This window comes from Squalius cephalus (genome assembly GCF_949319135.1).
Source record: "Squalius cephalus genome assembly, chromosome: 1".
Taxonomy (NCBI): Eukaryota; Metazoa; Chordata; class Actinopteri; order Cypriniformes; family Leuciscidae; genus Squalius; species Squalius cephalus.
Window position 1 is genome coordinate 43,506,427 of NC_137122.1, and position 15,342 is coordinate 43,521,768.

The following is a 15,342-nucleotide window of genomic DNA, read 5'->3' on the forward strand; positions in this document are numbered from 1 at the left end:
TATTGCGATTTAATAGTGACATACATACAATTATGTCAATAACAAAAAACAAAACAAAAAAAGTATTCAAGTAAACACAGTCGGCAATGTCTTAAGTGAACATAACCAATTTGGTGAAACCTAGATGTTTCAGTATTAGATCCATGAGCTCTTAAAGTGACCGCAGTCCGTTCAATTTAATTTCAAGTTTATTTGTCACGCAAGTTATACAAATTTCAGTTACAATTTGTACATGCTTAGGTTGAGGCTCAGTCATTCTACAGTAGTGCAATATAATTAAATACAATACAATTTAGAGGAAAAATGTAATAATATTGGCCTATATATGCAAAACTAATGTGTTATGTTAAAAATATGTATGTTAGCTTTGCATATTAAATAATAGAATGGGTAGTATGTGTGCGGTATGTTTTAAAGTGAATAGGATAAAAAATATTGTGTATCCTTAAATATTAGGCTAAATACTTAATGTTAATAAATTAACAAAAGACAAAATTACAAAAAAGACTTTTGTATCTTTAATATCTGTAATATTTAATAAATACAGTGAAAACTATGCATTGATTCTTTTTCACATTTGATTATTCAATTTCTGTATTTTACTACATGTTAAATTAACCTACTGTAACTGATTTTTTTTGTTGTTGTTTTGTTTAATAACATTATGTATCTTTGTTCTGTTGTATTTGTCCTTTTTAGACTAAAGAACATCAGTACAGTGACAAGATCCTTGGATGTGCTAAAACAGTGGCCTTTATTTTTTTAAAGATCAGGTGAGTTGAACTGAATTTACTTGTGTTGGTCTACACTTAATTCTTACTGTTTCAACAATGTTTTATTGTTTTTCAGGGTCTCTGCTGAGTATTACAGGATCACACAAACTGATCCGAAGAGCACCTTTTTCTCTTAGTTAGATGAATACACATCTAGTTGTACAGAGCAAGTGGTGGAGCGTATGGAGATGAGATGAAGATCCTCCTAGACCAACTTGATCATCAAGTAATTATTTTGCATGTGATCATATCTCTCTGGTTAAAGGCTGAATGGTGCCATCTCTTTTTCAAGGTAATTCCCATGCTTCTCTTTGGATATAACTTGTTCCGTATTTGTTTTTCTGTCTTTCAGACACAGAAACTCCAATGTGCTTCCTCAAAGAAAGTCTACAACTCTTAAAGATATACAAAACTTATTTATTTACTCTTTGATATACAAAACTTATCATCAACAGACAAAGTCATGGTAAAAATTACTATATTAAATAATCGTAGTTGAAACTTTCTCAGTGATCAGTTTGACTTCACCTGATAGCACAAATTCAACAAGTTGTTATTTTACCAAAGCAAAGACAGTGGAAAATTACTGCTTCACAACACTGTCCGGAGACATTCCCTCTGATATCTAACCTGTTAAAACAATACAGTGCACAATCATAAGGTTAAACAGTAATGTAGCAATAGCAGAGTAAATAAAATTAATATAATATGAAAGAATATGAATATAGGAGATATAAACAAGAAAAGGCAGCATGAAAGTAATCCATGTGACTCTAGTGATTTAAACCAATCTTCACTGATGCAATATAACCAGTTTTGGGTGACGAAAAGAATGTGTGCCTTAATACATGTACGATTTTGGGTGACCTAAAATAAAAAGCATTAAATCAGAATGGCCGTGGAATCTGCTGTGGACGAGTGCCACAGGCAGTCACATCAATGCTGATATGGCATTGTTTGTAGTTGGGAAATGTTTTCCGTTTATCAGTTTTAGCTCTATGGCTGAATTTGAACATGCTTAAAAAACATGACCACCTTTACTTTTCAAGTGAAGTTACATGAGCAGACCTTTAGGAACACTCTGTGGTCTAACATAATTCAATAAAATAAAAAAAATGACCCTAATTTTATGCTGATTTATTTTCTACTGCAGGACTCAGAGCCAGAAGACATTCACAAGGGGAGAAGATGAGGATCTTAACTATCGTTGAAGATGATGTTGCCACTATCCACACAAACCCAAATATAAGGTGCCTCTCTGTAGTACTATAAGAGCAGATTGGGCCAGATAATGTGCAAGATCTTTGCCACAGTTGTTACTCTCCTCTTTGGCTTGATTTATGGCCCCAATGTTAACTATTCTAAAGTATTAAAATACACCAGTAGTAACTGAAAAAATTTGTAAGAAAAATTTTTAGTTTGTTTAGAAAAATAAACGTTTATTTATCTTTACCTAAAGTGCTCCGCAAGGCTGATTTATTTTGCATAGTCCTTCAAAAGATTGTCCAAGTAGCTGCAATCCATATGGATAATTGTATGGTTGAGCATTTATTTATTCCAGTTTGTACTCTAATTTTGTGCATAGTCTTTTTTTATAAATAAATTTTGAAGAGTGGAATAGAACTTCATCACCTTAAAATATGTGTACCTAATGCAAATAGAAAATGTGTTGTTTTGCAGAATATTTGTCAATAAATAAGTTCTGTAATGATAGCAATGTCTTTTGTATTGTGTTGTATTTACAGTATGGTTTACTCCCTGCATTTGGATTCTTAATGTGAAGGCTATACAAGTATCTGGGTGAGATATTTGAAAAAGTTGAATCAACTTAAAAAAGTAAAAAAGTTGAATCAACTTAAAAAAGTAAAGCAACCAGCTGCAAAGCTTTTTTGAGTTTACTGAACTTCAGGACCTCTGTAGTTGTGCTTACTCGTTTCTTTGAGTTGGACTGGTAGTTGGATGAACTTCGACCACTGAAGTTGAGTAAACTCAAAAATGCTTTGCAGCTGGTTGCTTTATTTTTTTAAGTTTACTCAACTTTTTATTTTTTACAGTGTGGCTAGAACACATGTTGAGGGGTTAAATATTAATACTGGATAGGTTGTATACTTGTACCAAAAAGTGTCCAACAAAGTTTTAATATCAGTTTTGGCCCCTGACTAAACCTTCAGTAACATTAAACAACTAGGCTGCTCTAGAACTGGTGGGGGAAACAGAAAAATTACTCATATTTTGAACACAGCATTAGTGCGCCACTTGCTAAGACACTGTAATGGACTGATGAAAAAAATGGGAGATGGGAGAGAGTGGTTTAAATCTAGACATGGGATTAAATTGAGAAGGGTGACAGTGTTGGAGATTTTAATTGAATCCAGTGAGTCAAATCTTTTGAACCCTTCACTGAATCGTTCAGTAACATTTTCTGCAGGCATTGCATTTGCACTGACTTCCATTCATTTGCAATCGTGTGCGGCAGGATCCGGGAGACAAAAAATGCAAGCTCATATGGTTCGTTTGGTTAAGTTGTATGCAGTCTCATTACAATTAGTTACTCTATACTTTTTTGTTAATAAAAAGTTTGATGAATCCTGACCTGCAAATTTATATGAAGAGAAGACGATGTCACAGATTGACTGATTTAAAGCTTAATTTATAGAACACAAACAAAGATGCAGGTTTGCAGTGTTGTTGAAAATGGTAGATGGAAGACTAAATATATTTGCACAATCTGGATTTATGAATTTGCTCTCTATTTATTATTAAAACTAAAAGGCATAGAGCTTAACATTACATCCTCACTTCAGAGCCAAATGACGTCCAGCTCCCCCTCTCTGGGCGTAATGGGTGGAGTTATGGGTGGGGTCAGGGTGTGGTTGGACCTCTCGCTGGATGTAATGAGTAAAGCTAGACGTCAAACTCCACCCATTGGCTTGGCAGTCAGCAGCCTCATGAATTTTGCATATGACTGTGGTAGGTGGTGACAAGCGAGTCTTTTAGAGTGAATCATTGAATCATCTACTTAACCTGTTCGCTAAACACACAAGTCGTTCACGAACGAAACATCTTATTTTACTTTATTAAAGGTTGCGTGAATAAAAAAATTATTCGTTCGCTTAAAATATTAAGATAGTGTACCTTTGTGAATGAGAGGAAAAAGAAATGCAATTACTGTAGGTGTCACGTGAAATTTGATTCACAGTTCCTGGAAGGATGAACAGTATTTGTGCTCTTCTTGGCAAGGTGTACAAGGCAATAGACAGAATCCTTATCAAAATAACACAATCACTGCAAGTGAGAGGTTACGTAAGTGTGGGAAGTGTATGAAATTCTTCCCAACTAATGATAGCTGTTTCCTGATTATGTTTAACTGAAATAATAAATTGATAGTTTTGCAGAATTTACAACAATTGAACAAGCCACATTTACAGAATTTCAGAAGTATAACAAATATTTCATAACATAGAAAGTTTCTTTTTTTGAAAAGCAAAACAACAACACCATTACATCAGTAATACAAACTGTGCAGCAAGTACTTTGTTGTGAGATATTATCGGTAATTGTATTGGGTGATGACAGCACACACTGCACTACCGATAAAGACAGACAAAAATATATGGCAAACACTGAGGTAACAGCATTTCTACCAGAAAGACTCGGAATGCGAGATGATATAACAATGACATTTATTAATCCAAAATATTGGATGGTAAAGTTCTTTGGCGCAGGGCGTCAACGGGGCGTTCGAAGTTTACATTCGGAGGGTAGCGGACTCTGAATATCCTGAAGATGAAGGCAGCGCAGCCGACCTCCTGGGAGGTATGGACAGGGGCCATTCTGGTGGTGGTGGGGAGGATGGAGGTGAATGTTTGCGACATCATCTGCAAACTCAAACAAGTGTAAGTAACGATATTTTATACTCCAGGTATTAGATAGTGATTGGATAGGCCAGAAAGTAATGAGTGACGTAACATTGAGTCTTCCTGGCAGAGCTTTACACTAAAGCTTTCATTTCTTAACACCTGTATGTGACAGAGGAACATTGGACTAGGAAGAAAAAAAAAAGAGAGATAGGCAGGGTGAGAGGAGAATGACAGATCTAGACAAACAAGCCTAGCCTGAACACTCTGAACTGAAGCAGCAACAACGCAGTTCTTCACCAAAGACAGTTTGTGGCACTGTGAGTATTAACTAATATTTTTCACTTGTCTTTATGTGTGAATACATGTGCTACTTTTAATATTTTCCTATTTTATAATCTATTTTGGGCCCATCAATGTTTCTTATTAAACTCTCATAAAAATCTATCTGAAGATATTGCGTTTACTGCCTCTCAGAGGAATGCAGTCACCGGAATGCAGAACACAGTTCCACCTAGATTTCTATGTTCTTCATATCCTGAAACTCAGGCGAGAGAAAGAGCGAAAGAGAGAGAGAGAGAGACGAAGTCCAGATTTTCTTCAAGTTAAACAGATAAACTAGTTTTTCTTGTTCTTGCATTTCTCTATTAGGTGTAAACAGAATATGTGACAGAAGGAGGTGTACACATTCAACACACGGTAAGACTGTTTTAAACCAAACATTTAAAGAAATTGAGATTTTACATTAATATTAGCAATTAGGCAACTATATTAACTATATTATATTAGCTAGTTGTGATGCACATTGGTCATAAATCAATGCTTTCCCTCAAGGATTAAAAGCGATTCACTGAACTACAGCAAAGTTCAGTGTGCTGTAATCTCCTATCTTGTTGTATTTTGTGTCTGGTTCCTAATATTTGGCGATACAATGACATGACAGTGTGAATGCAAACAAATTGCAAACAAATTAGAATTTTTGAATGCAAAAAAATAGATCTCTGCTAATAATAGCAGCTGTGTTAGAAATCCTGATGCTGCCACACCTCCTAAACAGCAGAAGAGTGTTCAGTCAATGCAGTGATTTTGACATAGTGATTGTGTTGGGCTTTTAATGGAGTTCTTGAAGTTTTCAGGAATACAGTGGAGGTTCAAATTTGAAATATAAACTAAGCCTTGAAATAAAAAGGAAGGTGTATGATTTTGAGATGTTTTAAACAAAGAATTATAACATTAAATGGGAGAACAACTGTTTTAGATTCTGCACTAGGTCACTAATCAAATAAGTACATTTGTAAAATTGGTCATGTGAACTCTTTTGTACAGACAGTAAGATGTTCTTGCTTCCACTGAAGCACAAGATGCTCATTAGATCATTTCAAATCATGCTGGAGAACAGGATCATTTATTTTTGCACAAACTGGTGAAGACTCAAATTGTTATGTGGTCTAGTGGCTATATCATTTAATTAGATTTTTTCCCAATCATCCATACATTTTTGTATGCTTGTCCTAGGGCTGCAGGGATGCTGAAGGAAACAGAAAAATACACAAGACAACAACATTTTTACGAGTCCCCTCAGACATTTAAATCCAGCTGTAAAAGTTATAATGAAAAACGTTTTGGAAATCGTTCCTTGTAAACTGTGATAATGTATTTTTTAACAGTTTCCTCAGAAAAAGAGTTTTTTTTTTTTTACTTTATTACATTAGTTACAGGACTAAACATGATATTTTATCATAAAAAGAAATGTCCAGTGACTCTGTAAAAGCCCACGACCAAAAAGCTCATTGATCACAAAGATCTGAGAATCTTTTATGGCTTCCTGTTAGTCAGATGCCATGTGACTGAATGAGAAGTTAATGTGGACTAATGTGTTGATTATGTGTGGAATGTCAACCCTCTTTATCCCAGAGTATTAAACAATGAATGAGTGAAACTCTCAAGCAATCTTGCCAAGACCAGATTTACAAAAAAAGCCATTCATTCTGTTTGTTTGGCAAAAAAAAAGAAAAAAATCTGAACAGACGTGTTTTAATTATAGGGAGTTGCGGTATCTTCAAGAGTTGGGAGTCCAAGTCTTAAGGATTATTTTATTAAACCATATAAAGAGATTCTCTCAAGCTTCTTGCCACTTCTTCTCGCTTTGTGTCTACTTGCCAGCTCAACTGAATGAAATTCTGTCTTCAGCGTCTAATGTTTTCTTTCCAATAGTCCATTGCCTAATAATCCTCTTTGATATGGGCCATGTAATGCTGTTTGACTAAAAGTTTGACGTTTTGTCTCACATAAAGTGACCAAGGAACTGGAGATATCATTTAATTAGATAAAAAAAAGATTTGTTCTCATTTGTGTTAGCAGGTGACTAGGAAAAGCTTTGAATTGGATGACAGATACAGTACTTTAAATACTTTCTATATAACCTTCGTTTATCTTTTTTCCCATTCTTTCAATCTCTAAGATGGCTGCTCCTCAAATTATTCCCAGGAGATTGTCAAAGTCGATCAAAGTACCAAACGACACAGCTTCTAACCCCGGTCCCACAGGTATATATGCAAGTGTATATGTTTATGCATTTATATCTGTATTTCTGTTTGATTAAAAATCTACAGCAATACTTTTGACAATATATGTACATTTTATATATATTTCATTGCTCATTTTAGTAAACGGAGGAGTGAAAACGGATATACATCTGATCCACGCACAGAGAGAAGTTGTAAGTTTGACTGTTGCATAAATCATTGCCTGTTTGATAGACCCCAAAAATCCATCAGTATTTTAGTTTTGTTTAACAGAGACCCTTACTATAGTTGTCAGACTTTTTGCTGAATATTTCTAAGGATTATTTATTTATTTAATCATTCAGTCATTTATTTAAAAAAGAGTTTCTGTATAAACTTACTTTCACCACTGCCCAGAAAAAAGTACAGTTCATTTAACGCACGTTGTAACAAACCCTGTTATTTTTGGGGTATTTATGGGGTAAGCTGTCACTATGGATGCTACCATTAAACATCCTATTATAGGTCTTTTTTTAGCAAAACAACACATATAAAAAGATAAGACAATTCAGGAAAATATGTAAAAGATATCATACAAAAATATGATACTATTTTGAACAGCAAAATTATGGTTAATAAACTGTATGAAATCACAATCTGTAAAACACATGACAACTTACCTCAATAAAAATTGTGACAAGTTGCCCCAACCTGAAAAATATGATGTTACTTGGATTTTAGTTTTAGAAGGAAGAGTAATGAAAGTGGAAAACATAGAAAGCCACTGTATTTGTGTAAGTGTATTTATCGCTTAAAACCTTACAGCTTACTCCTTTTTATCTCCCTTCTGTTAGGAGTTGGTGAATCACTGTTTTGCTGATGTGGAGCGTTTCATGGCCCGTCTGCAGGTGATAGCAGTGGCTAAGAATGATCTGGAGCAACAGAGCATGAAAAAGAGTCGCAAAAAGAACAGCAAGAAGAATAAAAAGCAGGATGGTGAGAGAGCTCCATAATTCACAAGCCTATCCAAGACCTTCAGAAACATCATAAATCAGAAATATTAAACATCTATGTTTTTAGATGGCCTTCTCACGCAAACAGCGACCCCGCCATCAGAACAGGAGTTTGTGGATATTTTTCAGAAGATTAAATATTCTTTCTGTCTATTGGTAAGAGAACATATTGATAAATCGTTTTAAATCCTGCTTTTTTTGTGTGTTTGCGTGTGTATGCAATGTTTGGCTAATTGTGCAGAAATCACAGCTTTAAGAACTTAAAGAACTACGCTTGCGCGATGCGTATATCTGTGTGTTTGTTGTAGGACCGCCTAAAGACGAAAATCTCAGAGCCAACCTCAGAAGAACTCTTGCACCACGTCTTCATCCCTTTGCACTTGGTAATAGAATTACACACACAGCAGACATACAGAGACACACAAACACTAAAATTCACATGCTTAATTCAAAAACTACAGCTAACATATGTGACCCTGGATCACAAAACCAGTCACAAGTCGCACGGGTATATTTGTGGCAATAGCCAACATTAAAAGGGTCAAAATTATTTTCTTTCATGCCAAAAATAGGCTATTAAGTGAAGATCATGTTCCATGAAGATATTTTGTAAATTTCCTACCATAAATATATAAAACATTTATTTTTGTGAGTGAATGCAGCACAATCGCGAACATAAATGGACAACTTTAAAGGCGATTTTCTCAATGTTTCGATTTTTTGCAGCTTCAGTTTTCAGATTTTCAAATAGTATATCTCGGACAAATATTGTCCTATCTTAACAAACCATACATCGATGGAAAGCTTATTTAGTCAGCTTTCATATTATGTATACATCTTAATTTAAAAAAAATACCCATGTGACTGGTTTTGTGGTCCAGGGTCACATATGAAGTTTTTCCACAAAATAAGGAAAGGATTTGTAATCACCATATTATATGGTATATATTATATGGTTTGTTGTTATATGTTCACCAGATGGCGAAGACCACAGGTGGTCCTAAGTTGGCAGCAACGGTCTCCAGCCCCGCTCTGACCAGTGGAGCGATCTCTCTCCTACAGAAGAATCTAAATGAGCAAGAGAAACAACTGTGGATGTCACTCGGGCCAAACTGGACCCTGCCAATGTCTGTAACAAAACTGTAGAATTTAAACTTGAATGGGAATAATACCACTAGAATTTCTGCTTTGAGTTTGAACCCCGCTTAAATGGATAGTTCACCCAAAAATGTTCATTCTTGGACACTGCGTTCATTCAATGTTCATTGTTTACTCACCCTCATGTTGTTCCACTACCTTTATAACTTTCTTTCTTCTGTGGAACATAAAAGAACAACAAATAAGTGCTAGTTGCTACATTGAATGTATGATTTTACATTTAATGAATGAGGATGGTAGTGTTTGACCTTCAAAAAAGGCATAAAACCACATCATAAAAGGGTAAATTCTCCCTTAGTTAAGATTGGTTGACCATCTCCAATGTGTGTTTGTCAGCTCTCAACTCAGTGAGACTGTGTCTCCATACAAACCTGTCTTTCTGGATGGTTGGCAGCCTATGGTCATAGACGCGCATGGACAACCAATTGAGGACCCCATAGAGTCCCAGCACAAACATGAAGCTCTTATGCAGACTCAGCAGGTATGAGACCTTACACTCCCTGATATAAGCACAACCACAATATGAACCACATTCATCACCTTCCCTTCTCTTTCCACAGGCACGTCTACCTGCACACCAGGAACATGATGGGTTAGTATGGACCAGTCAGCTGTGTGTGTGTGGTGTCTTTGTAGTGGCACTTTGTCTTACTGTGTGTATGATTATGGTCTAGGATGGAAGACTCTCTGCCTCCTAATGAAGAAAGGATGTATCGCTGCAGTTATGACTTTGTGGCACGAAACAGTAGTGAGCTCTCAGTCTTACCGGGAGATACTCTGGAGGTACCTTGCATAGACATACACAACAGCAATGCTTCCTACAACTTCCATTTCCATTTATATTTTTTGACAATTTATATTCCTATACACTATATTGCACTACCGTCCAAAAGTTTGGGTTCAGTACGATTTTCTTTTAAAGAAATTAATACTTTTATTAAGCAAGGATGGATTAAATTTTTACAAAAAGTAAAAATGTCTATTTCAAATAAATGCTGGTCTTTCGAACTTTCTATTCATGTAAATGTAAAAAAAAAAACATGTAACGGTTTCCACAAAAATATTAAGCAGCACAACTATTTTCAACATTGGTAATGATAAGGAATGTTTTTTTGAGCAGCAAATCATCATATTAGAATGATTTCTGAAGAATCATGTGACACTAAAGACTGGAGTAATGTTTTCTTTTCTTTTTTTTATAATAGTAATTGTAAATATTATAATGTTAAATAATCTTACCCAAACTTTGGGTAAAAACTGTATTTTTTATTACATATATTTTATAATATAAAATTCGTATTATATATTATATAAAATATAACAGCTAAAGTATATCATATATAAAAAGAAAAGTTTCAAACAACATGATGGTGGGTTTTTATCCACCTTACATTTTTTATGTATTTTATTATATACAATTATGTATTAGGCTATATTATGTAAAATATCAATTATATAAAATATCAATTTATCTCTTGCATATCTTTTGCCTACTAGCATTTAAAATAGTCCTGAGTTTGGTTAATTATTTCCGTAATTGCTGACCAAAATTATTTTTATTATTTTTATTTTAAAAGAGTTCTTAGCACACATTTTACCTAGATGATCTGTATAGCAATCTGTGCTTCCTCTTGGAAATCACCACTGACACATGCTCCCAGTTCACTCCGTTTCCCCTCATTTTCAATCACTTTGTCTCTCTGTCTCTCTTATCTTCTCTGTCTCAGGTGTTAGAGTCATCAAAGCGATGGTGGAAATGTAAGAATGATTACGGTCAGATTGGCTTTGTTCCACACAATATCCTCGAGCCGATCAATCACGCAGAAGTTGACACTTCAAACGTAGTAATGCGCAACCAGTCCATGGTAAAGGAATCATGCACGCACGCAGACAAGCAATCAGCAACGCATAACACACTCACATGCTCAGTCACAAACTAATTCCTATCATATTTTTATAGAAAGCTCCTATCTCTCCACCGAGAGCAACCTCTTTTTACGCTGCACCCCATTTCTCAGGCGAAAAAGCAGTCCGCCCTGATCTACGCCCCCAAAGTATGCCACCAATTGGAGGCGACGGAGAGAAAGGTAATGTCTCTTACCACAGTATACTTGGAAATTAGTCACTTCTAACCAGTCACTACAGTCTCACGAATGCCTTTTTCTCAAAGTAGGCCTATGATTTAAAAAGTGAAATACTTTGAGGTTATAGAGGATGGTCAAGTCATTATCTCTCAGTATTGCAAACAAGAAAATGAACAAACCTGCTTTGTGTCATTTAAAATTCATTTTATTCATAAAATAGTTCACAACTCTCAGGAATACTTGATTCTGATAAGTCAATCGTTACATTCTTCAATCAAAAATGTTTGTATAATGGCCGCTAAACTGTATGATTGGTCATTTTCTTTGGCAGCAGTGTTTCATGAAGCACTCTGGGGTTTCTTTTTTCCTCACATAATTAAATAATAATTCAATTCAAATCAGTGTTGATTATATTAATTATTGTATTCATTTATTTGGTTAGTTGTTTTACAAGCTGGATAAGTAGAGTAATGGTCAGTATCACAAAATAAACCCCCTTCAGAATAATATAAATATTTTTTTGTATTATTTATATACTATTCGTTGTTAGTTATATATTATTAATAATATTATTACATTTTAGTTTAATTTAATTTTATATTTAATTTGATGTGCTTCTGTTATTTATATTAGTTTTTTATTTATATTATTTCTATCTTTAATAATTTTTTATTCCAGTTTGAGTCATTTTAGTAGGGTTAGGGTTAGACTTCAACATAAACTTATTAATTTCAGTTAGGTAACTTTTTAAAATCAAGTTTAAGTTTCATCTAATATATGGTTTCTTTTATTTCAGCTTTATCTCAATTAATTTATTTTTAATAGCTTTAGTTTTAGTTAACAGTAACAGCACACTGAATGATACAAGATTTCTCCTGATGACACTCTCTGCGATTTCTTTATATTGACCGACTGACTTTACATTGCCCCCTACGTTATATTCATCAGAGAATTTCATAAATTTCCAAATATCACAAATGTATATTTATTTTATTTTATTTCTTACTGTAATATTTATATGTGTTAACAGCAATGTTGATGAATGATGAGCTCTTGCAGCGACTGGCCAATGGTAGAGCAGCATCAGTACGGCCAGTGGTAATCAATAAAGCGAATGACACAACAGCACCGCTGGACTATCACTCTCCCACAGCTGAGGTTCAGGAGTGGCTCAAGGCCAAAGGCTTCAAAGATTAGTGAGTAAAACACACACATCTGGACATGATGATCTAGAGCTAAAACTGGTCTAAGACCTCTGAAATTCTCATGTTGTGATCTCTATCTCTGTCTCAGCACTGTACGGAGTCTGGGTGTCCTAACGGGAGCCCAGCTCTTCTCTCTGAATAAGGAGGAGCTGCGTCACGTTTGTCCAGAAGAGGGCATCAGAGTCTACAGCCAGATCATGGTGCAGAAAGCACTGCTGGAGGTACATCGCTCACTCCCAGAGGCATTCTCACAGAATACCTCTCATACCTTCTAATGTTTCCCTTTGGCAGTTTCAGAAAAAAAAAGAAAAAAAAAACACTTCCCCTCCCTCTAGCAACAACTTCTCTTTTCTGAAGATGTGTTGTTCACTGATGCGAGATCAAGACAACTTGTCACCTACATAAGATCACAGCAATAGCAAATCACAACCATCCAATTATTTCCAGATGGACAAAATCAAGTCCCACCCTACAGTCCTGGGCAAAATAAAATGGGCCAAGCCCAAAAGGGGCCGAACACTATAAGCTTTTAATTGACTTAACCACAAATGAATGGTCAGGAAAGTAGCCAAATTTAAGCAAATGCACTACTTAAAAAGCCATTGCTGTCTCAGAAAAACATCAGAGACAGAATGAAGTTTTTGGCAGAATATGGGAAGTTGTGTGGGGAGTGATGAATCACAATGAAACACCAGATGCATGGTGATGCTCCAGAACGGTGTCTTCAAAAATCTGCTGAGAAATATAATGAAAAATATATCTCGACCTCAGGGAAGTATGGAGGAAGAGACTGTGTCATTGTGTGGGGAGCCTTTTTAGCTGCTGGTACTGGGGAGCTACTTCACGGTGAAAAGTCATTTAATGCTTTGGAGCACAGTTAAAAGTTTTACTTGTTATCTAAAGTGGAATGATCAGATGTTATCTTTCAACAAGACAATGCTCGAACGAACTGGGAGACTTTTTCAACTACTTATGAACTGTTTGAAGCCATCAACATTGAGTGGAACAACACTGACTCTTCTTCCTGTAAAAAGATGACTGCAGGTTTAAAGAAAACAAAGGGGAAGGCTATTCCGTGCTGAGTTACTTTATCTACAGTAATTTCCTGACCAGTGATTTGTGATTAAAATGGTTAAGATCATTCAAATACCACTAAATATTGTGCCATTTTTGGCTTGGCCCATTTTTTTCCCAGGAGTGTACATTTCCTCTCATTCGAGAAGCTGTTTCACTCGGATATATGTCACAATAGGGGAGATAGACTATCACAGCTTTCATTTCATGCTGACTTTAAACAAAGAAACATTAAACAACGTAAATAAATATTCAATTTAAATTAAATATTTAACTAGGTAATTCGACCAAAAGCAAAATGTAGTGAAATAGCATTTTCACTAGTATAAAAGTTGAATAGTCTTTAGTATAAAGTAATTTGTCAGAACTTCTCAATCTTGATTTCTCTCAGTGAATGTTTAAAGTGTCTGGAAATAAACCGAACAAACCAAAAAAGAGAGAGAAATTATAAGAATTGAAAGATGATTATCCTCATATCTGTATCACTCGTTTGCAGGATGTGCGGAAGGCTACTGAGTTGGAGGCCATAATGAAGAAACAGAAGATGAAAGTTGATCTGAAAGCAGAGGATGGAGAATTTTAATGGATATCACTTTCACTCACACATTCAGACAAGCATTTATGCCAATGCTTTAACAGACAAGTGTGGCATGAATCAAGATCTAGGCTATTTAACCATAATGATCTCTGTTATTTTTATGTTATATATATTTCACCATTACTGCTTAACTCAACATATATAAATTCAACCCTGTATATTCATTTAAATATTGTATATTAATGATAAATAAAATGAATGAAAAAAGAAAGTATTCTTCTTCTCTTTTTTTTTTTTTTAAATCATATTCATTTTTGACAACAATGTGCAGTATACAACCAGAGCACACTGCACTGGGTATTGTATTCCAGAATGCAATGTACCCAACTTGACCTTTCCATCGCTAGTTTAATGAATTGAAAGATGTACAAATTCAGGGTATTTTACTCAAAATTAGGAAAAAAATTAATAAAAGTTTTAATTTGAAACCGATAGTTGGATGTCACTTGCTGTATTAAATATAGTGACGTCATATGCACATGTAGCAGTATTCAACACTGTAAAAATTTAAACCATTAAAAACCTTCCCCTAAATCTGGCTTGAACCCCCATAGGACGTCCAAGTTGAAAAAAAAAAAAGTACACTTAGGCTATAAGTAGGCCTATACCTACATATTATTTTGACATAAAAGTATGTGTTTCTTAAACTTATACACAAAATTTAGAATTACAGTTTTTACAATCTGCAGAAATTGTCAGTATGGGGCTTCCACAGGTCCGTGAATGAATGTAAATAAATCTTTCTGGTGAACGAAGTCAAAAGATTCGAATCATTGGGATGACTCAATATCCCCGCCTCTGAATCTGAAGGATAACAGCTGTGACTTTGTCGCTGTTTGGCGGTGAAAGCTGTCTCTAGGTTGCGAGCGACATTATCAGCAACCACGCTTGTGTTGTGGTTTGTTTGAGCTTCTAATGTAAGTTCTGTGGATCAAAACGTTTCTAGAAGAGTTGAACTCTCCACCCAATGTTTATATTGGGTTTACATCGGTGTATCACTGTGGTATCAATCCACAAATTATCAGTTAAGTGACTGAAAGGCCTTTTGCTCGTGGGGCAGGAAGACAAAACATGAT

General features: G+C 35.0%; 1 protein-coding gene across 1 annotated transcript; it reads left to right on the top strand.

Annotated features, from left to right (window-relative positions):
* The first annotated feature begins 4,794 nt into the window (after positions 1–4,794).
* eps8l1a (EPS8 signaling adaptor L1a) lies at positions 4,795–14,467 on the top strand. The gene is made up of 16 exons (XM_079862618.1): positions 4,795–4,950; positions 5,282–5,329; positions 7,092–7,176; positions 7,297–7,349; positions 7,989–8,130; positions 8,215–8,303; positions 8,456–8,530; positions 9,126–9,274; positions 9,642–9,786; positions 9,866–9,897; positions 9,980–10,088; positions 11,033–11,170; positions 11,266–11,392; positions 12,420–12,585; positions 12,683–12,815; positions 14,165–14,467. The coding sequence occupies exons 3-16, from the start codon at positions 7,092–7,094 to the stop codon at positions 14,249–14,251; spliced, it is 1,530 nt and encodes a 509-aa protein (XP_079718744.1). The 5' UTR covers positions 4,795–4,950; positions 5,282–5,329; the 3' UTR covers positions 14,252–14,467.
* Positions 14,468–15,342: the final 875 nt, after the last annotated feature.

Bases quoted from the DNA above. Each gene is read 5' to 3' on its own strand.
- eps8l1a (XM_079862618.1), top strand. From the start codon at position 7,092: ATGGCTGCTCCTCAAATTATTCCCAGGAGATTGTCAAAGTCGATCAAA. The intron at 7,177-7,296 runs GTATATATGCAA...TGCTCATTTTAG, and splicing joins TTCTAACCCCGGTCCCACAG to TAAACGGAGGAGTGAAAACG. The intron at 11,393-12,419 runs GTAATGTCTCTT...ATGTGTTAACAG, and splicing joins TGGAGGCGACGGAGAGAAAG to CAATGTTGATGAATGATGAG.